This window comes from Chiloscyllium plagiosum, unplaced genomic scaffold (genome assembly GCF_037043375.1).
Source record: "Chiloscyllium plagiosum isolate Xiang-an unplaced genomic scaffold, Cpla_swu_hap1 HiC_scaffold_39, whole genome shotgun sequence".
NCBI lineage: Eukaryota > Metazoa > Chordata > Chondrichthyes > Orectolobiformes > Hemiscylliidae > Chiloscyllium > Chiloscyllium plagiosum.
In genome coordinates this window covers 33,828,899-33,854,330 of record NW_028270177.1, presented here as the reverse complement: position 1 = coordinate 33,854,330, position 25,432 = coordinate 33,828,899, and the positions used below count along the sequence as shown (strand labels likewise).

The 25,432-nt window shown below is 40.8% G+C and overlaps 1 protein-coding gene across 1 annotated transcript in view; it reads right to left on the bottom strand.

Annotated features, from left to right (window-relative positions):
* The window catches only part of adamtsl3 (ADAMTS like 3), a 669,182-nt gene that overhangs the window by 345,545 nt on the left and 298,205 nt on the right, over positions 1 to 25,432 (bottom strand). The window contains exon 5 of the mRNA XM_043677600.2: positions 21,961 to 22,006. Coding sequence (XP_043533535.2) covers positions 21,961 to 22,006 — 46 coding nt within the window. The remainder of the gene's footprint in view (positions 1 to 21,960; positions 22,007 to 25,432) is intronic.

Below are 25,432 nucleotides of genomic sequence, written 5' to 3'. Positions count from 1 at the left end.
TGTGAATAAAAGTCCACCGGCTCTTTATCAAAGTAAATAAAAATGGTGAATAGAATTTGCACGTACCACTGTCGGGACCAGCACAATGAAACAAGCTCCTCCCCTTTCTCATCCAACATGCAAAATTTGAAGGCAATTGCATTTCTGAACATGAAATTAGTTGGTGCCACAGAATGGACCCTGCATTTGGTGAAGCCTCTACGACAGATAATATCTATACACATCCTTCACACACCATGAAAAGAAAACACTATAATTGCAATACAACAGCTTTCAGTAACTCTTGAAGAATGACAATCATTGGAACACTTTGCATATTCATAATCAATTAGTAGGAAAGAACCTGAGCAAGCGTTTCATCTTGCATTCATCAGTTCTTCATTCCCTTCAGGTAAAATTTTTTTTTAAATTTAGGAAGGTGTTATCATAGAGTCATACAATGTGGAAACAGACCCCTTGGTCCAACTCATTCATACCATCCAAGTTTCCCAAACTAAACTAGTACCACTTCCTGCATTTGTTCGGCTATGTATCAGCACAGGCTTGGTGGGGCAAACAGCCTGTTCCTCAGGAAGGCTCATCAAACCCGAAATGTCAACTCTGATTTCTCTTCACAGATGCTACCAGACCTTCTGACTTTTTCTAGCAATTCCTGTTTTTCAGTCTGTTCCTGTGTTGTACTAATCTTTGCTCTTTGCACCCTGATGAGTGCAAAATGAAAATCTTTGATAAAATGGCTCATTTTCAACAACATCTATGTACTTATTTATCGTTCACTCAGAAGTCGCTTCAGTAAAATTTATCACGTCATGAAAATTAGAGTTAAAAGTATTGTAAAGTGCTATTGGAGTTTAGGAGAATAAGAGGAAACCTTAGCGAAACAGGGAAGATTCTCAGGGAGCTTGATGGGTAGATTCTAAGAGGTTGTTTCCTCATGTTGAATGGTCTTTGGAACTGAGGGCACAATCTTAGAGGAAGGGATCACGGTGTTCGGGCAGAGATAAGGAGAAGGATAATGTATCTCTGGAATTCTTTACCACAGAAGGCTTTCAAGCCTGGGTTGTTAAGAATATTTAAGGCTGAGAGTTAAAAATTTTTAATCAGTAATGGAATCAAAGGGTATAGGGAAAAGGCAGGAAAACTGACCTGAGGATTACAAATTTAGCTATGATCTCACCAAATGACAAAGCAGACTTGATGGGCCAAATGGTCTACTTCTGATCTTATACCTAATGGTCTTATAAAGTAATTAAATAGCAATCTATTAAAATACTATTTTTAAAAGTACATACTTTTCCTCTGACTAATCTGCAAAGTAGTCAAAGTTTGGAAAATAGATTTTCTGATTAGATGTGAAGCATTCAAAGCACAAATCACAACTCTCAACCTTGTGAGCTCTAAGCCAGCTCTAGTTTCCAGGCTGAGTCTCATTAAAATATCTTGGATAAGCTCGAAGTGTTATAAACGCCTTTGATTAGGAGCCTGCCTGTCGAGCAACCGGGAATACCGTGCAGCTGCAGTATTATAGATGCTAAGCAGCTTTTAAAGAACCAGGCTTCGTGAGTAACCACTCTGCAGTTTAGAACAAGTGTTGTTCCAATAATGTCTATCAGAACAGCAAGAGGCCAGTGTGCTCTCTGTGACAGTTCTGGAACTGCTCCACAGCAGGCAGATCCTGTTTGGCACAAAGTATCATACACTTCAAGAATAGCTGCCCATAGACGCAAGAATAAATTTAACCATTCTGCATGGAACAACTGAGTCCAGGAAAACATTTTAAATGTCCTTACTAGTTCAGGCAATAAATGTAAGAGACAGTCAACAATGAACCAACTGAGTTCATCCCTTACAATCAATTGTTTCTCATACTCTAAGTACTTCAAATGCTTAAACTAATGCTCATAAGATAGTGTACCTTCTGTGCCTCTACCCTTCACCTGCAACAGAAAATCAGTGAAATTTCTGGGCAAAAGTCAAAGCTGGTCCATCTGATTCACCTTCTACCATCCTGATAGCTGTGTAATTTACTACAATGAAAGTGTGCTAACCATGGGAGTCAACTGGAACAATGACTCTACCACAAATTCACCACTTAACCAGAGTCACCTCTCACCCCACCGGCACCCCACCCTCCTCCCCCTATGGACAGCTTCGGAAACCAGTGCTTCAAAGTCATCCTTTTTCTCATCATGCTACACATATACCCCAATCCTGTCAAAAATATAATTTTACAGAACAAAGTTTATTTGAATTTTAGTGGATAAATGTTGCAAAGTTTTAATGTCTCCCCTATAAACCTGCTCCACAAATTAGCCATTTGTTCACTGACATTTCTTTGATAAGGCAAAATTACCTGTTAAATGCACACTTGACATCCCTTATGGGTTGCATGCTGCAGACTGTATTTTACACTACACTATGGGAAATAATTTTAACTTGCCCCATTTGCTTACTTGTGAGAACAACATACCCCTCAAATAGCTAGTATCCCTTTTTTGGATAAAGAAAACACTACAAAGCTCTCCTTGAAGCAGAACAGTGTTAATGTTAATGACTGGGAGGAGCTTATTAACCATCATTCAAAATAGCAATAACTTGTCCATTGCCACACTTTGGGGCCAAAAGCTTTAATGATGAGGCAGGGTAGAAAAGGAAAGAGACTGAAGTAAATCCTGCTCTCGTGATCGCTCTACCATGTGGGACATCCTGCCCCATGTGCCCAAAGATCTGCAGATTGAGAACTGACCAAGAGGTCAATGCAAGAGTTATGTTCCTCTGCAACCTCACAAAGATCGTGCTGTAGAAGAGCGCTAATAGAAAATTGCTACACCCATTCAGTAGAAAATTTGCATTATCCGAACAAGGTCCACAATTCGTCAAACACGTTGTAGCCAATTCACACTTATGAAATGCATGTTATAGCAAAATGACATGCATCCAGTGACATGGAGACTGACAGAACAAACTCGTGATCATGAACAGGCATCAGGTACAAATCAACGGATAGCAGATGACCCCTTACAACATTTAAAAGAAGAAAAATCAATTCTCTGATTTTTTGGGGGGCAGCTGCAGGAGGAAACAGAAAAGGTAGCAGCTATGGGGAACTATAACTGCTTAACAAATCCAATATGGGTGTGTTACGTGACACTTGGATAGTAGAAATGAGAGAGGAACAAAACAACTTGGCCTTCCTTTGCTGTGGTTCATGGTGCTAATCTATGTCCTTTCCTTTCCCTACTCTACCCACATTAACTGTCAAAAACCTAGATCATCTCTCCATGTCTTTCCCTGAGACAAACTACTTGCAATTTGATATTATTATTGATTCGATTTGAGTTTCCAACACCACACCAATGATATGTCAAAGACCACCTATTTCCAACTGTGAAACATTGCCTTACCCTACTGCTGCCTCAGCTGATCTCCTACTGAGACCTTCATCCATTTCTGTGTTCTACCTCCATAGTTGATAATTCAGTGATTGGTCTCCTCCACAGTACCTCCTATTAACTTGACACCATCCAAAATTCCAAACCTTACTTACACAGTCATTTTCTATATTGTCTACTACACTGGGTACACTTAAATAATTCCCTGGTTTTAAAATTCTCAAATTAATTTCAAATCCCTCCATGGCCTCCCCCCTCCCTATCGCTGTAACCTCCTTCAGTTAGAAAACCTTCCAAGATATAGCACTCAAATTTAAGCCTCTTCAGCATCCAGGGTTTAAATTACTCCAATATTACTGTTGCACCACAAGCCAAGGAAGAAGATACAGACCCAGAAGATAAACAACATTCCAGCACCAGGGGTCACAATCTAGGGATAGGGGGTAACCCCTTTAGAACTGAAACGAGGAAAGATTTCTTCACCCAGAGAAACTGGTGAGCTTGTGGAATCCTCTGCCACAGAACGTGGTTGAGGCCAAAACACTGGATGTTTTCAGGAGGAGTTAGATATAGTTATTGAGGAGAAAGGAATCAGAGAGTCTGGGGAGAAAGGGGGAACAGAGTATTCAGTTCGATGATCAGACATGACGATATTCAATACCAGAGCAGCTGTAAATGGCTAAATGGCCTCCTCCTATTCCTATATTCAATGCTTGTGTATTTCAGACAAATACTGCGTATATCATTATCAGCTTTAGAATGGTTCCAGCTGATTGGAAGACAGGAAATGTAATGCAGCTATTCAGAAAAGGAGGTACTCAGAAAGCAGGGAACAACAGGCCAGTTAGCCTGTCAGGAAAATACTGGATTCTATTATTATAACCTTGAAAATTGTACTATGATCAGACAGAATAAATATAGCTTTCTGAAAGAAAGTTAATGTTTAACAAATCAGTTAGAATTCTTTTAAGGGAGTATATAATTGTCACCGTCCTTTTGGCCGCGAAGACTGCTCTGAGACACATAACTGGCAGTGGTTTAATCTGTTTCTTGTCTATTAACCAATGAGATGATAGTAACCACAACTCCGTGATCCTTTCTCTCATGTTCATCTTTCATGTGGCAGCTAGAATCACACAGAGCAGATACAGACTTTCTGGTCCAACTCGGGCAAGGTCGGAAGGTGAGAATGAGGGACTTTCATGGTAACTTCAGCCATCGAGTTATTGAGTCCTACAGCAGGAGACAGGCCCTTTCACCCAAACTTGTCTGTGTTGATCAAAATGCCCATCCATGCTAACCCCATTTCCCTGCACTTGGCCCATATCCTTCTAAACTTTTTTTACCCACATATTTGCCCAAATCCCCTTTAAGTGTTAATATACCCCCAACTTCCACTGGCAGCTTATTCCACATACGTACTACCCTCTGTGTAAAGACATTGCCCTTCAGGTTCCCTTTTATTCTAATCTTAAACTAATGCCCTCTAGTTCTCTATTCCCACCCTATCCATGCCTCTTATGATCTTATACACTTCTATAAGTTCCCCCCTCAGTGTCCTATGCTCTGAAGAAAAATGTCCTAGCTTGTCCAACCTCTCCCTTCAACTCAGACCATTGAGTCCTGGCAACATCTTTATAAATGTCTTTGGCACTCTTTCTAGTTTAATAACATCTTTCCTCTAGCAAGGTGACCAAAACGGAACACAATACTTCAAGTACAGCCTCACCAACATCTTATATAACTGCAACATACCTTCCCAACTTCTATATTGAATGCCCTGACCGATGAAGGCCAGCGTGCCAAAAGCCGCCTTCATTGCCCTGTCTACCTATGACTCCACTTTCAGAAAACTATGAACCTGAACTTCAAGGTCCCTCTACTCCACTACACTCATTAAGGCTCTACCATTTATCATGAAACCCCTACCTTGATTTGACTTGCCAAAATGCAAGATGTCACATTTAACTATATTGAATTTTATTTGCTATTTCTCAGCCCACTTCACCAGCTGATCAAGGTCCTATTGAAATTTCTGATAACCTTCCTCCTGTCCACGATATTGCCTATTTTAGTGCCATCTGCAAACTAATTAATCATGCCTTGTACATTCTCATCCAAATCATTGATATAGATAACAAACAGCAACGGGCCCAGCATCAACTCCTGAGGCACTCCACTAGTCACAGACCTCTAGTCTGACAAGCATCCTTCCACTGCTTCCTACCATCAAGCAACGGTGTATCCAATTTGCCAGTTCCCCCTGGATTACATGTGATCTAACCTTCCAGAGCAGCCTATCATGTAGAAACTTATCAAAGGCCTTATTGAAATCCAAATAGACCACACCTACTGCCCTGCCCTCGCTAACCTTCCTGGTCACTTCATCAAAAAACTCTTAATAAATTTGTGAAGCATGATCTCCCATGCACAAAGTCACGCTACTAACTGCCCCTAATCAAACTCTGATTTTCCAACTGCATGGATACCGTATCTCTCAAAATCTTCTCAAATAACTTATCTCCAACAGATGCGAGGTTTACTGGTCGATAGTACCAGGTTATTTTTTGCAGCCCTTCTTGAATAAGGGCACAACATTCGCTACCCTCTACACTTCTGGGACCTCACCTGTGGCTAACGATGACGCAAATATTTCAGCCAGGCCCTCCGCAATTTCTTCTCTCGTCTCTTGCTGTGTTCGTAGATAAATCTGGAAAGGACCGGGAGATTTATCCACCATCATACTTTCTAATATATCCAACACCACCCCTACTGTGATATAGATTGTCCTCAAGATATGACCACTAACTTTCCCAAGTCTTCATGTCTTTCTCCACAGTAAACATAGAGGAGAAATATTCATTGAGGACCTCACCCATCTCCTGCAATTCCACACCTACATGTCCACTTTGGTCCTTGAGGGGTCCTATTCTGTCTCAGGTTATGTTTTTCCTTTAATATATTTTAATTCTTTTTGGATTCACCCTAATCTTCTCAGCCAAGGCTATCTTGTGCCCCCTTTTCACCACCCTAATTTCCTTCTTCAGTAAACTCCTGTAACCCCTATATACTTCCAGGGATTCCCTTGATCTGATACAGGAATTGAACCTACACTATTGGCATCACTCTGCATTGCAAACCTGCCATCCAATCAAGTGAGGTTACTAACCCCACTTTTTAAACTTTTTTTTAAAATGATGAAAATAGTCATGTTAGTGGTGGGATGGCAAGAAACAGGTATACTTGGATCTTCTGTAATATAGTGGACAATGAAGAAGGTTATCTAAGACTACAACAGGACTCTCATTCACTCGACCAGTGGACTCAGGAATGGTAGATAAAGTTTAATTTGGATAAATGAAAGGTATAGCATTTTAGTAGGACAAATCAGGGCAGGGCTTACACAGTTAATGGCAGGGCCCCAGGGAGTATGCCGAACACAGAGATATTCTGTGAAACGGTTCACATTTCCTAGTTCCTTATGCATAGTTCATTGAAAGTGGCATTAAAGTAGACAGGGTGGTAAAGAAGGCATTTGACATGCTTGCTTTCATTGGTCACAGCACCGAGTACAGGAGTTGGGACATCATGTTGCAGCTGTACCGGTCATTGATGAGGCTGCTTTTGGAATACACTGTACAGTTTTAGAATTGGAAGGACATTCTTCGATTGGAAAGGGAGCAGAAAAGATTTACAAGGATGGATAGCCGGAGACATTTTGTCCCTAGAGCATAGGAGGTTGAGGGGTGACCTTATGGAAGTTTACAAAATCATGAGAAGCAAAATAATGTCTTTTCCCCAGGGTAGCTGAGACCAAAACCAAAGGGTATAAGATGAGAGGAGAAAAAATTAAAAGGCACCTGAGGACCAACTGTTTCACACAGATTCTGGATTAGTGGTGCTGGAAGAGCACACCAGTTCAGGCAGCATCCGAGGAGCATCCGGATACTGCCTGAACTGCTGTGCTCTTCCAGCACCACTAATCCAGAATCTCGTTTCCAGCATCTGCAGTCATTGCTTCTACCCTGTTTCACACAGAGAGTGACGTCCATATGGAATAAACTGGTTGAAGTGGTAGAGACAAACACAGTTATAACATTTAAAAGAAATTTGGACAGGTACATGAATAGGAAAAAGTTGAGAGAGATTTGGGTCAAAAAGGGTAAATGGGACTAGTTTAGTTTGGACTCATCACCATGGATGAGTTGGACCGAAAGGACTGTTACTGTGCTTTATGATTCTGTGACTCAAAATGCCATACAAAAGATCAACGTGAGATAAAGGCTCATGGGGTTGTTGTTAGTGTAGCCTCATTGATTGGTTAATGGACAAGAAACAGTGAGTCAGGAGAAATGTGGCATCATCATCATCTTGGCCGACTATAACTAGCAGACAACAGAAAGGATCAGTGCGAAGACCTGTGAGATTTAAAATCTTTTTTAATGACAAAAAAACAAGAGTAACAAATCCAGGTTTGCTGACAATCAAAGTTGGAATGAAATGTACCTTCAGTGCACACACAAAGTGGCACAGTGGTACAAAGAGGTTAAGCAAACAGCAACCAAGTAGTCAATGAATTATAATATAGGAGAGTGTGAATTCATTTTGGGCACAAGAATATGAAAAGCAAAATATTTTCCAAGAGATGCCAAACTGTTCAATATTGATCTTCAGGGAGGCTAATTGTAGAACTTGCCATGTTGTATGGTGCCGAAACATGGGGCAACATTAAGAGGGGAACAACGACTGGACGCGAGTGGAATACCGATGTTATTGTGTGGACTGATGAGAATGGATGCTACCAGGAACCAACATAGCAAGAGGTCAGTCAAAAATATGCAAGTACTCAACCACTGGGATTGGGTTGAATCTGGCAGGGGTGTTGGCTCAGTAGGGGGCCACTGATGATAGTTCAGGGGGCCAGTTATGGTCAGTCAGGTCAGGCTGGAAGTTGTGTTTCAGGGTGTTTGGGATATGACCCAGCAGGGGGATGAATGTCAGCAAAGATCCAGGAATGGAGAGGAACTCCCTTCCACATTTTTCAGAATTTGTTTCAAGCCAACTTGTTGACTTGAACAGAAAGTATTTACATCCCTCAAAAAGTTCCAGAAACTCCAGAATTCGAACGTAAGATCGTGTGCACCTTCAAGAGGACTTGTCAGTCACATAAAGACTGCACTGATCACTCAAAACTGCCAGTGATTCTTAAATCAAATTACCAAAGTGCTATGACTGGATTGCAAGAAACAGGTGCTAAAACAGTTCACCCTCAATTTTGATTGCAAGGAATTTTCAGGATTGTTCCAGACAGATACACTGAAAGGAGCCAACAGTATCTTTGTGGAGAGAGAGGTACAATTAATAGTTCATATGTTGGTCAGTTATGGGGTAAAAACAATGACTGCAGATGCTGGAAACCAGATTCTGGATCAGTGGTGCTGGAAGAGCACAGAAATTCAGGCAGCATCCAAGGAGCTTCGAAATCGACGTTTCGGGCAAAAGCCCTTCATCAGGAATAAAGGCAGAGAGCCTGAAGCGTGGAGAGATAAGCTAGAGGAGGGTGGGGGTGGGGATAGAGTAGCATAGAGTACAATAGGTCAGTGGGGGAGGAGATGAAGGTGATAGGTCAGGGAGGAGAGGGTGGAGTGGATAGGTGGAAAAGGAGCTGGGCAGGTCGGACAAGTCCAGACAAGTAGCAAATGTGGCTGTAGTAGCGGGTTTGTTTCAGGACATGGTTGAAGAGCTTCATGGCAGAGGAAATGACCTGGGAGTTGCAGTGGGAGAGAGACTCCCTGAGATTCTTGTAGAGAGAGGAGGAAAACTTCTTCAAGGCAGGCATCCTTGCAAGAGGATTCGCAGGAGGGTTAAAATCCACGAGGTAAAAACAATGACTGTAGATGCTGGAAACCAGATTCTGGATCAGTGATGCTGGAAGATTATGTTCATCGAGTGAAGGTTCATGTACAAAAATAGGACAAAGAAAGTTGGATGCAGTATCTTTTCTCAATTTTCAGGCTAGTTTTGCTTCTCTTCCTGATCCTTTCTCTTTCTGGGAATTCTCTCCTTAAAATATTCACAATTATGTTTCTTTTTAAGGCAATGTTGTGTACAATGCAACACTCATTGCCCTAAAGAATTAAGCAGAACTTTCCAATCAAAATGTTTTTCCAAGTTTCAATAGCTCTCACCACTAGTGAACCTGACTATCTCTGAAAGTGGATTTGGCATTCCCCATTGAATAACTGTGTTATGATCCTACAATTCTCGAAGTAAAAGTGGTATTTAATGGGAGCGATGGGCACTTTTCCCATTGCTGGGAAGAGTCTTCCATTGTCTCTTTTAGAAAAGATCCAAGGATTTTAGTGCCCCTCAGAAACTTGACAGCCAGCCATTCTCTGGAATCAAAGATGTCATGGGTGGAACTTCCTCCAATCCATAGCTTCTGGCCAATCAGTTATCAGATCTACAGCAGCACCAAGGAGTCAGTGGCAACTATTATAAAAACAGAAAACGCTGGAGAAACTTAACAGGTCCAGCATCATCTGGGAAGACAGAAACAGAGTTAATGTTTCCAGTCCAATGACTCTTGTTCAGAACACTGGATCCAATCTTCAACTTGGTTTCTCTCTCCACAAACTGGAGTTTCTCTCGCACATTCTGCTTTTGTTTCATATCTCCACCATCCTCAGTATTTTACTTTAAACTTGTCAGTGGCTACTGCCTTGAACATCTATCCAAGGCCTGATATCTTGGATGGACCTAGGGCAATGATAAATGAATTGGTGGGGTGGGGGAGGGTTCCTAGCTTGGAGGTCCTCTTCGGTCAGGCAGAAGATATAAAAGTGTGTATATGTGTACAAACAGGTTCAGTGCTTTCCCCACTGTTATTAGATTTCTGAACGGACCTCTCAATTTTATTTTTTTTATAGAATAAAGTCTTTATAGAATTCATAGAGCATGGAAACAGGCTATTCAGCCCAACGAGTCCGCACCGACCTGCCGAAGAGTAACCAACCCAGACCCATTCTCCTACTCTATTACTCTACATTTACCCTTGCCTAATGCACCTAACCCACACATCCCTGAATATTATGAGCAATTTAGCATGGCCAATTCACCTAAACTGCACATCTTTGGATTGTGGGAGGAAACCCACGCAAACATGGGGAGAATGTGTAAACTCCACACAGACAGTCGCCTAGAGGTGGAATTGAACCCAGATCTCTGGCGCTGTGAGGCAGTAGTGCTAACCATGGAGCCACTATGCAACCCCAATTTAACGTAGGTCTGTGTGTGCAGGTGGGGGCGCGGTGAAAGCTGGATGCAAAGAAATATTTTCAAACATTAAAAAAAAAGCAAATTGTCATTAAAAGTTTGTAAAAAATAAATTTTGAAATAATTTACTCAAACATGTTATGGTGTATCTTCACAGGAGGTTGACCATTTACGCAAACCCTTTCTAGACCAAGAGTAGGGAGACTACCACTGAGCCACAATGTTACACTGGCAATGTGCTCATTCTACTTGTTGAAGGGATACAGAATAAGATGCATATACGCTTGATGAAGAGTATGAGACTGTAACAGAGAGGGTTAATGAAAAATGTGAAATCTGTAAGTAGTATTGGAGGATACTAGTGCATCCTATTGGAAGGTTTTCACTGATCTGTGATTTTAAAAAGACGACAAAAATGTTAGCATTAACATTTTATTGACCTGGTGACCAGATAACATTTAAGGACAAAAGGCTTATATAAAATATGGAGAAAGGGATAGGCAACAGATGGGAACACCGGCACAGTTTCTGATTGATAAGGCAGGAGAGCTTTCCAGTGAAAACTTTAGAAATGAGTGAAAATGTGAACATCAAGGGAAAAAAACGCTGCAGGTAAAACTCTTCAGTGACAGAAACTGTAAAAGAAGTCATGGAGTAGCTGATAAGATGCTGCATAAAAGTACAAAATATTGATAAAGTCCTAGGGAGTGTTGCTGAACAAAGAGACCTTGGAGTGCAGGTTCATAGTTTCTTGAAAGTGGAGTCACAGGTAGATAGGATAGTGAAGGCGGCGTTTGGTATGCTTTCCTTTATTGGTCAGAGTATTGAGTACAGGAGTTGGGAGATTATGTTGCAGCAGTACAGGATATTGGTGAGGCCACTGTTGGAATATTGCGTGCAATTCTGGTCTCCTTCCTATCGGAAAGATGTTGTGAAACTTGAAAGGGCTCAGAAAAGATTTACAAGGATGTTGCCAAGATTGGAGCTATAGAGAGAGGTTGAACAGGTTGGAGTTGTTTTTCTTGTAGTGTCGGAGGCTGAGGGTACAAAATCATGAGGGTTATGGATAGGATAAATAGACAAAGTCTTTTTTCCTGGGGTGGGAGAGTCCAGAACTAGAGGGCATAGGTTTAGGGTGAGAGGGGAAAGTTATAAAAGAGACCTAAGCTGCAACTTTTTCACGCAGAGCATGGTACATGAGCTGCCAGAGGAAGTGGTGGAGGCTAGTACAATTGCAACATTTAAAAGGCATTGGGATGGGCATACGAATAAAAAGGATTTGGAGGATATGGGCCAGGTGCTGGCAGGTGGGACTAGATTGGGTTGGGTATTCTGCTTGGCATGGACGGGTTGGACCAAAGGGTCTGCTTCCATGCTGTACATCTCTATGACTCTATACAATCCCAATCTATTGTTTGGGACAAGTTCCAAACTGCCTTCTGTGCAGTGTGACATTGTGTACGTTAGTCCTCCTGTTCCAGAAGGTATGACAAATAATACAATTTTTGCAGAAAGTTTGATATGCAGAAAACCATGTTTTCAAAGGCTGATGTCTCAGAAAAATTTGGAAAGAACTGGGACAATGTATGAGACCATTGGAGACAGAATTTAATTCAGAAAGTGTATCAGAAAAGATTGGGCTATAACAATTAGAAAATAACTGGTACGGTAATATCTTCTGATGATATGACAGGACTTACCAAATTGTTGATTAGTTCATGATCAGTCACAATGACAAAATCTAGAGCTCTGAACAATTGACAGAAGTAAATTGACATACTGTATTGCAAATGCTCATGTGTTTTGTGATGCAGGTCCTGAGGAACTGACAACAGTGATGTTGGATAAAATACACAGAATAATAAGTGACTAAGAAAAAGTTATGGATTGACCTCATTAGCTTGAATCAAATTCTGAATGGTGCAGAAATTTCTAAAATCAAATGGAATGATACAAGTGTCTGATTTTGTATATTCCTTTTTGTGAAATAAACATCATGGAACTGGGGGACATCACAACTTAATTTATTGCACCAAAAATGGAGATATTTCACTTAATTTATTTGAAATTTTGTTTGAACACTATTTTTATGTAAAGAAAGGGGAATCTTGCATCCTAATTTTGTTTAATTGTTTACAACTTACTGCAGATTCATCTGTGATGCTTAAATAAACATATGAAACTGTGGCTGTTGGGTATGGGAGATGTATGATTGCAATGTATAACTGTAAAAATAAATATTTACAAAAACATGTGAAGATAAAAACCATAAACTTTTTTTCTGGAATACTATTGTGAATTATCATTTGATGTTCTCACCTTTGGTTAATGAATTGAATAAACATTCTCTTTGGTCAATGCTCAAATTACAAATCAATAGATTAATTTATTCCATGTTAAAAGACCTTAAGTAGCATTTATCCATTTCTTGTAGCCAAATGTTTTGAATGATGAGAGAACATTCACTCTACAGGAAATATATAAGAATTATCCCTCTCTAATAGTCCTACTTGATTGAAGTCCCTCATCCATTGTACTGCTTCGGTAAAATTCTTTTGCACTTTCTCGGAGGCTTCACATGTTTTTGTTAAGGTAGCAAAGTGATGATGCAAAGTTAAAGGTGCAAAGACTGTAGTTAATTTGGATTTTTCAAAAGATCTTTGATAAGATGCCCCACAAAATTGGCAAATGTAAAGGCAAGAAACAAGTGGATGGATTCAATAGAGGATTCAGAAGAAAACTTTTCACCCAAAGAGTGTTGAGAATATATAATCCACCCTGACAGGGAGCAACTGAAGCAAATAGTTAAGATGCTGTCAAATGTGCAAATATGAAGCAGAAGGTTATGATCATAGATTTAAAAAGACAGAATCCCTACAGTGTGGAAACAGACCATTTGGCCCATCCAGTCTACATGCCCTTCAAAAAGTAACCACCCTGACCCATTCCCCTACCCTATTACTCTACATTTCCCCTGACTAATGCACCTCATCTACACATCCCTGGACACTATGGGCAATTTAGCACAGGCAATTCATCTAACCTGCACATCTTTGGACTATGGGAGGAAACCAGAGCACCCGGAGGAATCCCACGCAGACACAGGTCGAATGTGCAAACTCCACACAGACAGTCACCTGAGGCTTGAATCAAAACTGGGTCCCTGATGCTGTGAGGCAGCAGTGCTCAACAAATTTAGATCGACAGAGATGAGAAGAGGGTCAAGCAGAGCATAGACTCTAACATAGACTGGTTTAGCTGAGTGCAACGGGTTGGAACCACACTTTGTTTTGGAATGAAAGCTAGAAATATCAAAGTTTCGAGCAACGCATGAGGTGCAGACAGTTTACCACGTGACATTTTTGTAAATCAAAGGTCAAAAGTAAAACTATGTTATGCTTATTTTTTTTTAACAGAAGGTCAAACAGTTTTGGAAAAATAAAGCTGTTTTGAGAGAAAGATTTGTTTCTTTTTATAGGCAAATTGGTGGAAGGAGCTTTGAGCTGAAGGTCACCTAGCAACAGCTTTTAGACTATTAGCTTTCTGTGGTGCCACAGACTTGGAAATGGAGTTATTGAAAAGCGACCTCCAAAATAACAGCAACAAAGACACGTTTCACTCTCTCGCTCTTTTCTGGAAACGAAAAACACTTAGGAGCTGTAGAGAGGTTTGCATGGAAGCAGTGTTTGGTCTTTCTCTCCCATTCTGGCTCGCTCTTTCAGAGTGAAATTCAAAATTCTGAACAGCTCACTAAAGACCCAAGTCTAGTTAAATGACTGACCAAATTGAGGATTCTCTGTGGTCCTGCATCCAACGGTAATCTGGTCTCACCAACAGAAACTGAAAGAACTGTGAGAAAGCCACTTCATGTCACCTTTATGGTCTGGACTTTTTTTTTTTGCCTGTTATTTTTCTACCATAATATTTCTGCGGAATTCTATTTCCACCTTGCTCCGTCTGTGAATGAATGTGCGGGTATTGGAGTTGAAAGGCTGATAGTTTAACTATGCATAATAGTAGTTAAGAACTGATTTCACCACTTGTTCGAAAATAGAATTGTATATTCATTGCTGCAACCTGGTAGGAATCTCTTTTTTTTGTACTCGGTAACATCCTGGTGATACAACTGGATACATAGTTCTGGGCACATCACATGGGCTCGTAAGGCTTGGTTACCAGCACACTCCTTCCATATGAGTCATGATACTTATATCTGCATTGTATAGCTCATGAACCATGCCCCATGTAACACTGGTCTTAAAGTATGGTGTCTAGAATTTAAAGGTACCCTCAGTTTCTTTTAAATTAAGGTTTTCCACTTTGTTCTTGCTTTTATACTCTCCACCTCATACAAATTTATAAACCTAAGAACTCTGCATGCTTTTTAAAATAGCATCAATTTGTTCTGTAGTTTTCAAGGAATTATCAGAGAATCATAGATTGTTTACAGCACAGGAGGTGGCTGCTTATGCCTCATCATTTCTAAGACCTTTCCCATCAGTGAGCCTTCCTATCACTAGGCTGATCCTTATATGTTTTTGAAGGTGGGTGCAATATTTACAAATTCTCCAGAGTTCTGGCGTTATCATCTATTAAAGTCTAAAGGGATGCCTGAAACTTAATGGAACAATGAAAAGGATGATCAACATATTAATTAAGAATTAACTGGATAAGAATTGATTGTACAAATATGGGGAGCTATTAATCAGCAGGGTATACATTTTATGGAGTGTGTTTAACAGAAATAAAGCCTACACCAAAAGTGTAGATATGGACTCTATTTAAACAGTTATCTTCTCATGTATAACATCTGATAATACCTCTATATTTATAAAGTACTGGAAAATTATGGTAATTTCAACTCGCACTCACCCCAGCAACCACAGCACATCCCTGCTAGTTTTGTTGACTACCAATTGCTAAATATGCAGGTAATACAAAAACAGGTAGAAAAGTATGCCATGAAGATGATTTAAGGAGGTTGCAGACTGAGATAGATGGGTGGAGTGAGTAGGCAAAAATCTAGCGGATGTTGTATAGCTTGGAGAAAACTGAAAGCGTTCACTTTGGCAGAATGAATTTTTTTTACAAATGCAGATTATTACCTAAATGGAGAATGAATGCAGAATTCCAAGATGCAGAGTGATTTAGGCATTCTACTAGGTGAGTCACAGATGAACGTACTGCAAGTGATTAAGTAAGCTAATAGAATGTTATCTTCTATTACTAGAGGAATTAAACATAAGACCAGACATTTTATGCTTCCATTATATAAACCATTAGGGAGACTGCATCTCAAATACTGTGTAGAATTTTGGTCATGACGTGGAGGGGTGTACAAAGCTAAAAATCTCGACACCAGGTTATAGTCCAGTAGGTTTAATTGAAATCTAGTGGACTATAATCTGGTATTGTGGGATTTTTAACTTTAGAATTTTGGTCTCCTTATTTCATTGCGGATGTAAAGATGTGAAGAGATGGTTCAGAGGAGATTTATCAGATTGATACCTGAAAGGAGTAACTTGGCTTAGGAGGACAGGTTGGAATGACTGGACCTGCTTTCACTGTTCACTGTGAACAGTGATTTGATTGAAATTTATAAGATCCTGAATGGTACTGACAAGTTCAACGTGGAAATGGACACCCTGACCAACCAACCCAACCACCCCGTGGCTCAACATTTCAACTCCCCCTCCCACTCACCAAGGACATGCAGGTCCTTGGACTCCTCCATCGCCAGACCATAGCAACACGACGGCTGGAAGAAGAGCACCTCTTCTGCCTAGGAACCCTCTAACCACAAGGGATGAACTCAGATTTCTCCAGTTTCCTCACTTCCCCTCCCCCCACCTTGTCTCAGTCAAATCCCTCAAACTCAGCACCGCCTTCCTAACCTGCAATCTTCTTTCTGACCTCTCCGTCCCCACCCCCACTCCAGCCTATCACTCTCACCTTGACCTCCTTCCATCTATCGCATTCCCAATGCCCCTCCCCACAAGTCCCTCCTCTCTACCTTTTACCTTAGCCTGCTGGACACATTTTCCTCATTCCTGAAGAAGGGCTCATGCCCGAAACGTCGATTCTCCTGCTCCTTGGATGCTGCCTGACCTGCGGCGCTTTTCCAGCAACACATTTTCAGCTCCCAACCTATCTAGCCTTTCTTTAAACATTCCACATTCGGCAACAACCTGATCAATATTTTTAAGACAGAAGTACATTGATATTTGTTACGCAGGGGATCCAAAGGCTATTGGGAGTAGATGGATGCATGGAATTTGAAACAAAAAAAAAACCATGATTCTGTTGAATAATAGAGAAAGCTTGAGGGGCCAAATTGCCTATTTCTGCATCTAGGTCATTTGTTAAATATAGTAATATCTGCTTTTCAATGTTCAACCAATCCTACGTTTAAATTACCTCATTTACTACAACATTATCCACCTTTATAATGTATTGATAATCTTTATTTCTATTCCATATGGGCGAGATCCCTCTTCAATTCACTGAAATTAAACCTCCACTCGTCATGTAAATTCACCTTTAAATTGTTCATCAAATCTTTCCATGCCCTCTTTAAAACTAAATCATATTGAAAGCTCTCCCCAAACTCTCTTGCTGAAAAAATGTCTTCTGTCCTATTTTGTTCCCAGAACTAAATCCTGCTGGTTATCTCCTTATGTGGCTAGTAGCGCACTGATTAATAACATTCTCCTGTACATACTTCAGGAACTCCTTTTCACTGTTTAACCCAATATTAGGACAACTGAAGTTCTGCATTATTATTAAACTAACACCCTTCTGCTCAGCAAGAAAGAATTCTATGAATAATCTGACAGAAACACTTGATTTTAATTACATATTGATTTACCAAAGTATTTCTTCAGAGCATCAATAATGTGCTGAATTACTGTTCTGAGTGCAAGTTATATGGGCTTTGTTATAGTGGTGATAAGTTGATATCCTGAGAAACCACATAAATGTCATCACAGCTGCAGGATACAATGGTGATCACTCCCAGAGGTGACCCAGAGAATTGGGTTTCTGAATCAAAACATGCTGAAACTGGAGACTGCTGTATGAAATAAGTACTGCAGAACCCCCACCCAGGAAAGTGGCATTGTGCTTGTAGTTCCATTCACAAAAGTTGCACATTGAAAGAGTGGAATGCTTTCTTGTCAGCATACACCGTACCATTGATAAGTTCAGTACACAGAGCCACATCCATTTGCAACCTGTGACTCCCTACATCCTTTAAAATTTGCAGAGTTTACACTATATACAGTTCATTCGTAAATGATGCAAACAGAGTCATGGTTTTCCATGTACCATCTGTAACAAGCTAAAGCAGGCTACAGCTCTGGTGGTCAGTTAGATAAGCATAAAACAAGAAAAGCCACAGTACCGAGACAACAAGGCACAAGTGGGCACTGCTATCTCGCTAACATTTTCTCAATGTCAGTTCTTCCCTTTCCCCAATCAAATTATTTCCCTACAACTTACAGGCTAGGTATTCCTAACTAATATCATCTTAGAGTTATGCCATCTTACCTTCATCCTCTAACATTTTAAGTCATTTCTTAAATTTAGACACCTATTGCAGATTCAGAGTACTTCTAAATTTATGGTTCATTTATCAGCTCTCTTCCATGGTGTTACATTTGCGAAGTGATATTATCTTCTTTCCAGATTGTTGACTGTCATGGTCTCCACATCTGGCTCTCCTGTACTGCGCTTACACATTCCGCACAGGTCAAAAGCATCCAGCCAATGCTATCTGTCATTCATGTTCTATTCAATTTTCCTCTCTGACATCTTCCCTCCGATAATTGTGCCTGCCCACTCTAATGATGTGAGCAAAGTCTTGCATCTTTTATCTCAGATGTTATGTATTAATTTCTTCCTTTCTCCAGTCATTTCTAGCATTTAATCATCAGTCTTTCTGACTGCAGAAGATATGCAGAACATCCTCCTATATGACAATAGACAATAGACAATAGGTGCAGGGGTTGGCCATTCAGCCCTTCGAGCCTGCACTGCCATTCAATATGATCATGGCTGATCATTCCTAATCAGTATCCTCTTCCTGCCTTATCTCCATAACCCTAGTTTCCACTATCTTTGAGAGCTCTATCCAACTCTTTCTTAAATGAATCCAGAGACTGGGCCTCCACTGCCCTCTGGGGCAGAGCATTCCACACAGCCACCACTCTCTGGGTGAAGAAGTTTCTCCTCATCTCAGTCCTAAATGGTCTACCCCGTATTTTTAAGCTGTGTCCTCTGGTTCGGCACTCACCCATCAGCGGAAACATGTTTCCTGCTGCCAGAGTGTCCAATCCTTTCAGAATCTTATATGTCTCAATCAGATCCCCTCTCAGTCTTCTAAACTCAAGGGTATATAAGCCCAGTCGCTTCAGTCTTTCAGTGTAAGGTAATCCCGCCATTCCAGGAATTGACCTCGTGAACCTACGCTGCACTCCCTCAATAGCCAGAATGTCTTTCCTCAAATTTGGAGACCAGAATTGCACACAGTACTCCAGGTGTGGTCTCACAAGGGCTCTGTACAGCTGCAGAAGCACCTCTTTGCTTCTATACTCAATTCCTCTTGTTATGAAGGCCAGCATGCTATTAGCCTTCTTCACTACCTGCTGTACCTGCATGCTTGCCTTCATTGACTGGTGTACAAGAACACCCAGATCTCTCTGTACTGCCCCTTTACCTAAATTGATTCCATTGAGGCAGTAATCTGCCTTCCTGTTCTTGCCACCAAAGTGGATAACCATACATTTATCCACATTAAACTGCATCTGCCATGCATCTGCCCACTCACCTAACTTGTCCAAGTCACCCTGTAATCTCCTAACGTCCTCACCACATTTCACCCTGCCACCCAGCTTAGTATCGTCAGCAAATTTGCTAATGTTATTGCTGATACCATCTTCTATATCATTAACATATATTGTAAAAAGCTGTGGTCCCAGCACGGATCCCTGCGGTACCCCACTGGTCACTACCTGCCATTCCAAAATGGAGCCGTTTATCACTACCCTTTGTTTCCTATCAGCCAACCAATTTTCAATCCAATCTAGTACTTTGCCCCCAATACCATGCGCCCTAAATTTACTCACTAACCTCCTGTGTGAGACTTTATCAAAAGCTTTCTGAAAGTCCAGGTACACTACGTCTACTGGATCTCCCTCATCCATCTTCAGGGTTACATCCTCAAAAAATTCCAGAAGATTAGTCAAGCATGATTTCCCCTTCATAAATCCATGCTGACTCTGTCCTATCCTGTTACTACTATCCAGATGTGCCGTAATTTCATCCTTTATAATAGACTCCAGCATCTTTCCCACCACTGAGGTCAGACTAACTGGTCTATAATTTCCTGCTTTCTCTCTCCGACCTTTCTTAAAAAGTGGTATAACATTAGCCACCCCTCCAATCCTCAGGAACCGACCCCGAATCTATCGAACTCTGGAAAATAATCACCAACGCATCCACGATTTCCCGAGCCACCTCCTTCAGTACCCTGGGATGTAGACCATCAGGCCCCGGAGACTTATCAACCTTCAGACCTAACAGTCTCTCCAACACCAAATCCTGGCAAATATAAATTCCCTTAAGTTCAGGTCCTTCAGCCACTGTTACCTCAGGGAGATTGCTTGTGTCTTCCCCATTGAACACAGATCTGAAGTACCCATTTAATTCTTCTGCCATTTCTTTGTTCCCCGTAATATATTCCCCTGTTTCTGTCTTCAAGGGCCCAATTTTAGTCCTAACCATTTTTTTGCCTTGCACATACCTAAAAAAGCTTTTACTATCCTCCTTTATATTATTGGCCAGTTTACCTTCGTACCTCATTTTTCCTCTGCGTATTTCCTTCTTAGTAATCCTCTGTTGCTCTTTAAAAGCTTCCCAGTCCTCAGTTTTCCCACTTATCTTTGCTATGTTATACTTTTTCTCTTTTAACTTGTTATGTTTCTTAACTTCCCTCGTCAGCCACGGCCACCCATGCCTCCTCCTGGGATCTTTCTTCCTTTTAGGAATGAACTGATCCTGCAACTTCTGCATTATACACAGAAATATCCGCCATTGTTGCTCCACTGTCATCCCTGCTAAGGTATTTCACCATTGAACTTCGGCCAGCTCCTCCCTCATGGCTCCATAGTTCCCTTTATTCAACAGAAGTACTGTCACTTCCGACTGTATCCTCTCCCTCTCAAATTGCAGATTGAAGCTTAATGTATTATGGTCACTACTTCCCAATGGCTCCTTCACTTTGAGGTCTCTGACCAATTCTGGTTCGTTACACAATACCAGATCCAGAATTGCCTTCTCCCTGGTCGGCTCTAATAATCCATCTCTGAGGCACTCCACAAAGTCTCTTTCTTGAGGTCCAATACCATCCTGATTCTCCCAGTCTACCTGCATGTTAAAATCCCCCATAACAACTGTAGTAACATCTTTGCGACAGGCCAATTTCAGCTCCTGATTCAACTTACATCCGACATCCAGACTACTGTTTGGGGGCCTGTAGATGACTCCCAAGAGGGTCTTTTTACCCTTAGTATTTTGCAGCTCTATCCACACTGACTCTACATCCCCTGACTCTAGGTCCCCCCGCGCAAGGGACTGAATATCTTCCCTTCCCAACAAGGCCACCCCACCCCCTCTGCCCGTCAGTCTGTCCTTGCGATAGCACATGTAGCCTTGAATATTCATTTCCCAGGCCCTGTCCACATCTGTTACACCAGGCAGTTAAAGCTTGCTCAACTTGTTCAGGAATCTGCCCTGGCTGTCTGGAAGATCTGAAAACATCCCTTATAATTTAATAGGTATAAACATTTGTGCCCCTATCTGTGATTGAAGCAGGTTGTCTGTCTACTTGCCATGAATACACCTTACACAATAAAAATAAAACCGAGCTGGAAATAAAACAGAGCATATGGTATCACTTTTATCCATTTGTTTACAATCAACTTAAAATGTGCTTTTGCTTGCTGTAAATGCCAGAAACAAATGCTAGATATGAACCAGCAAATAGAGCAAAGATCTAGTGTTTTGGAACTGCTTTTCAAATTATTTGATTATTCTAATTTTATCATACTTAAACATCCAAATGATCAGCAAATACTTCAGCTTGAAATTGGAAAAATGCTTCATTTCTATTATCACAGAAATGAAACACACATCAAAGGAAACATGCCACTTCGTGCAATTTCTCATCCACAACAGAAAAGAATGTGGTAATTCATAATAATTACTAATCAGATGCATTTTATTCAGCACTTACCACATTGCTGCAGGTTTTGTATCTAATGTTCCGCCCTTCACAGCGCCTGAGACAGGAAATAAAAAAAAAAGACGTAGAGAAAACAGTCTTTCAAAGCATTAAACAAACATATGTCAAGCACTTTACAAAAGCTTCCATTATAAACTAGTTTAAACATATGCATATGACTCAACAAAGGAAGGCTCCATGGTTAAAATCCACTAATCCCTGATAATTTTTAATGCTCTACACTACTAATAAATTTGGGTCTTTAGCCAAGAACGTAAGCCTGGTGCAGCAAATGAAATCATTCTTGACAACGGCTTTTGCTCTGGTTCTGAATCAGGCTAAATTTTGCTTCACCTGTCAAAACATTAGTAGAAAATACCTGCCAGGGTTGATGTATAATGAAACCAGTCATTGACTGAAATCCCACTGAGCGTGAACAAACATAGTCAATCCTGAAAGGCTAAGCTTATAAAACATTTTTTCAAACATTTCCTACAACTATCATGATCAAATGTTCACTGGCCAAATAAAATTCTCGTCTTTGCTGACTGTTTTTTGAATAAATCTTTTATGCATAGATAACCACTATTAAGGGACATGCAACAGAATATATTAGTTTCCATTTTATCTTGTGTACCCATCGCAATTATGCCCTTCAACATGAACTTGTTTTGGAAAATAATCGAAGTCTGTCCAAGATTACAGTGAATAATCAGTTTTTTTCTGTCAGTCTATTGTACAAGAAACTGTCCTTATTATTCATTATGCAAGCAGTTTTTAATGCGAAATTGCCTAAGCACATTCCCTGTTTGACAAAATTAGGTGTTGTTGAGCCAGTCATTAATGCCAACATCACAAGTACAATGATGCACTGCAAACTTACAGCTACAAATCCAAACCAACGTAAACACAGGGGCAGTTTCTTATCTAGTAATATGCTTTAAATAAAACGAAGAATATAGCTTGTTTCATTGACAGAGGTGCCAAGAGATGAACTATCGCTAAAAGAACGTGGTGAATGTGGCACCATACTCATTCTTGGAATGAGAAACTGTCCCTCTCAATTTCTTGCATAGAGCCTTTGTAATCTGGTTGAGTTGTCAGGAGTCTTACCTGCTGGTTAAAAGATCCAAAGGTAGACTCTTGCTGCCTCTTTTCAGGAAGATCCCCTGACCCAGAAGCCAATCAGACAATGCCAAATCCACCAACTGGCCTTCCCCTGGAATTAAGGACTTGGGGACCGATCTCTCTCTAATCGAGATAGCCAGCAGCATTTTTTCAATTATGCCGTAGGGGAGGCATAGCTGCTACAGGAAAAAAGCATGCAGTAAAGTCCCAAGATGACAGGGCAACTCAGATCACGGGCAAGTATTGCGGCTGGGACTATTTTTTAAAAATTTGTTCATGGAATGTGGACATTGTTGACTGGGCCAGCATTTGTTGCCTTTGCTAATTTTCCAGAGTCAAGTCAGTCACGAGTTAACCACATTGCTGTGGGTCTGGAGTCACTTATAGGCCAGACCAGGTAAGGATGGCAGATTTACTTCCCGAAAGGACATTGGTGAAACAGATGAGTTTTCTCACGACAATCAACAGGAGTTGCAGAATTGCCACGAGGCTACTGTTGTAATTCCAGATTTTGTGTTTATTATTGAAGTTAATTTCACTACCTGCAATGGTAGGATTATTTTCCCCAGGTTATTAGTCTGGCATCCTGGATTCCTACTCCATTACACCTCTATCTGCTGCTTTACAGGGTGTATATTGCAGAGGTCAGCAACAAGAAGAGGAGTTAACTCGCAGAGAGCTCCTCACCCCATTGCCCTTCGATTCTTTGATCTAATTTGAAGTGGTGACAACCTGGCCCACAGGTTTACCTGTAGAGCACATCACATGGCCACAGAGCCACCTGCAGCTGGACTAAACCCAGTGATGGTGGAATGGGACCTGAAATGGTCATTAATTGGATCTTATGGGGGCCTCAGTTGGTGACAGGGCAGAAAGGTGGCAGGGTCAACCCATTGGCCTTCAGACCCAGAACCTGGTGCCTGTGAACAGGTTCAGGCATGTCCGCATCTTGCAGAATTAAATGCTTTTTTGCTTCCAGGTTTACCATCAGAAAGTTCCACCACATGGGTGTTTGTCATCTTGTACAAATTGGTGGAAACCTGTAATTTTGCAGTGCACACATATCAATGACAATCACACTTGCATATCCACGTGAAAGACAGATCCATCAAGGTGTAAACTTAAATTTTACATGCATAATCTTCTACCATAACATCTTACAAAATCAGAGTTAAAGACACATACACACAAATATTCTGTATATATTTAATATTTACATGATTCCATCAAAGTGGGCAGCATGTGCTCTTATAAACAATTTAACAGTTTTGGAGAATATCTTTCTCCCAGCTTAGACCACCATTTTAAAACTATAATATGCCCATTTTATAGTTTAATCTTTGATATTAGAAAATTGTTTTTAATAAGTTGTTTCCCTGACCAAACTTCTGCTTCCTGTTGAGATTACCTTTGGTCAAGCCCACCCCATTTAAAGCCTGGCAACACCTAATCAGTGGCCATGCTCAATCTGGGTCAGGGGCTGCTATGTCCCAAGGTCTCCTGATGGAGAAAGGTGAGAATGGGCTGCACAGTTCTGACCTAGTAAACCTGTTCGTTTTTCACATATGTATGCCTCAACATCAATGTTAAAATTACATTCAAATTATGTTCATTCTACATATTCCCCAAGCAATGAATTGTACATGCTTGACTAATGTTTCACACACCGTGCTTTCATTTAGCAAGTTATTTATGATGTCTGCCTCTAATCCCATCTAGCATGCCTTCAAAGTGATACTCCACTAGGAGGAACATGTATGTTAAGCAGCCTGTCGTTCAACAAAGATGCATGCGCCTCATACTTCCTGGTGCTCAGTCTTTAAATGACCCTACAGCTGCTGACAGTTTGCTTGAAAGTTACGCTGAACTGCCTCATCTTCCTCACAACTTGCAATTGTTTCAGGTCTGATAGAGGATTCAGCTGGGATGGGCAGGTGGGGCACAAGCAGACATTTCACGCTTGTCACTGCCAAACGTAACCCACATGTTCAGCTGTCCTGTAGCACATCCAGCTTATTGCATTGGACTGGACCACTAGATATCTGTTGACAAAATCTCAAACCTGCAATCAATGTTGTCTTATGCTGATCTATTTTAAGTGTATCAACTGTGCATTTAAAATCAGATACTGGATATTAATTGGGGAACTTATCTGAGATCATATAGAAACAGTGGATTTATGGTGAAGTGGCAGTGTCCCAACTCTGGACCAGAGGCCTATGTTAAAATCTCACCTTCCATTGGAGGTGGGTCATGTCTGAATAATTATGTATATTCACAGGCTGAAACGGAGGCTGCTGGATGATCTGTAAAATGCGTTGCTGTATTTAAAAACTTGTATGCATATATCGAATAA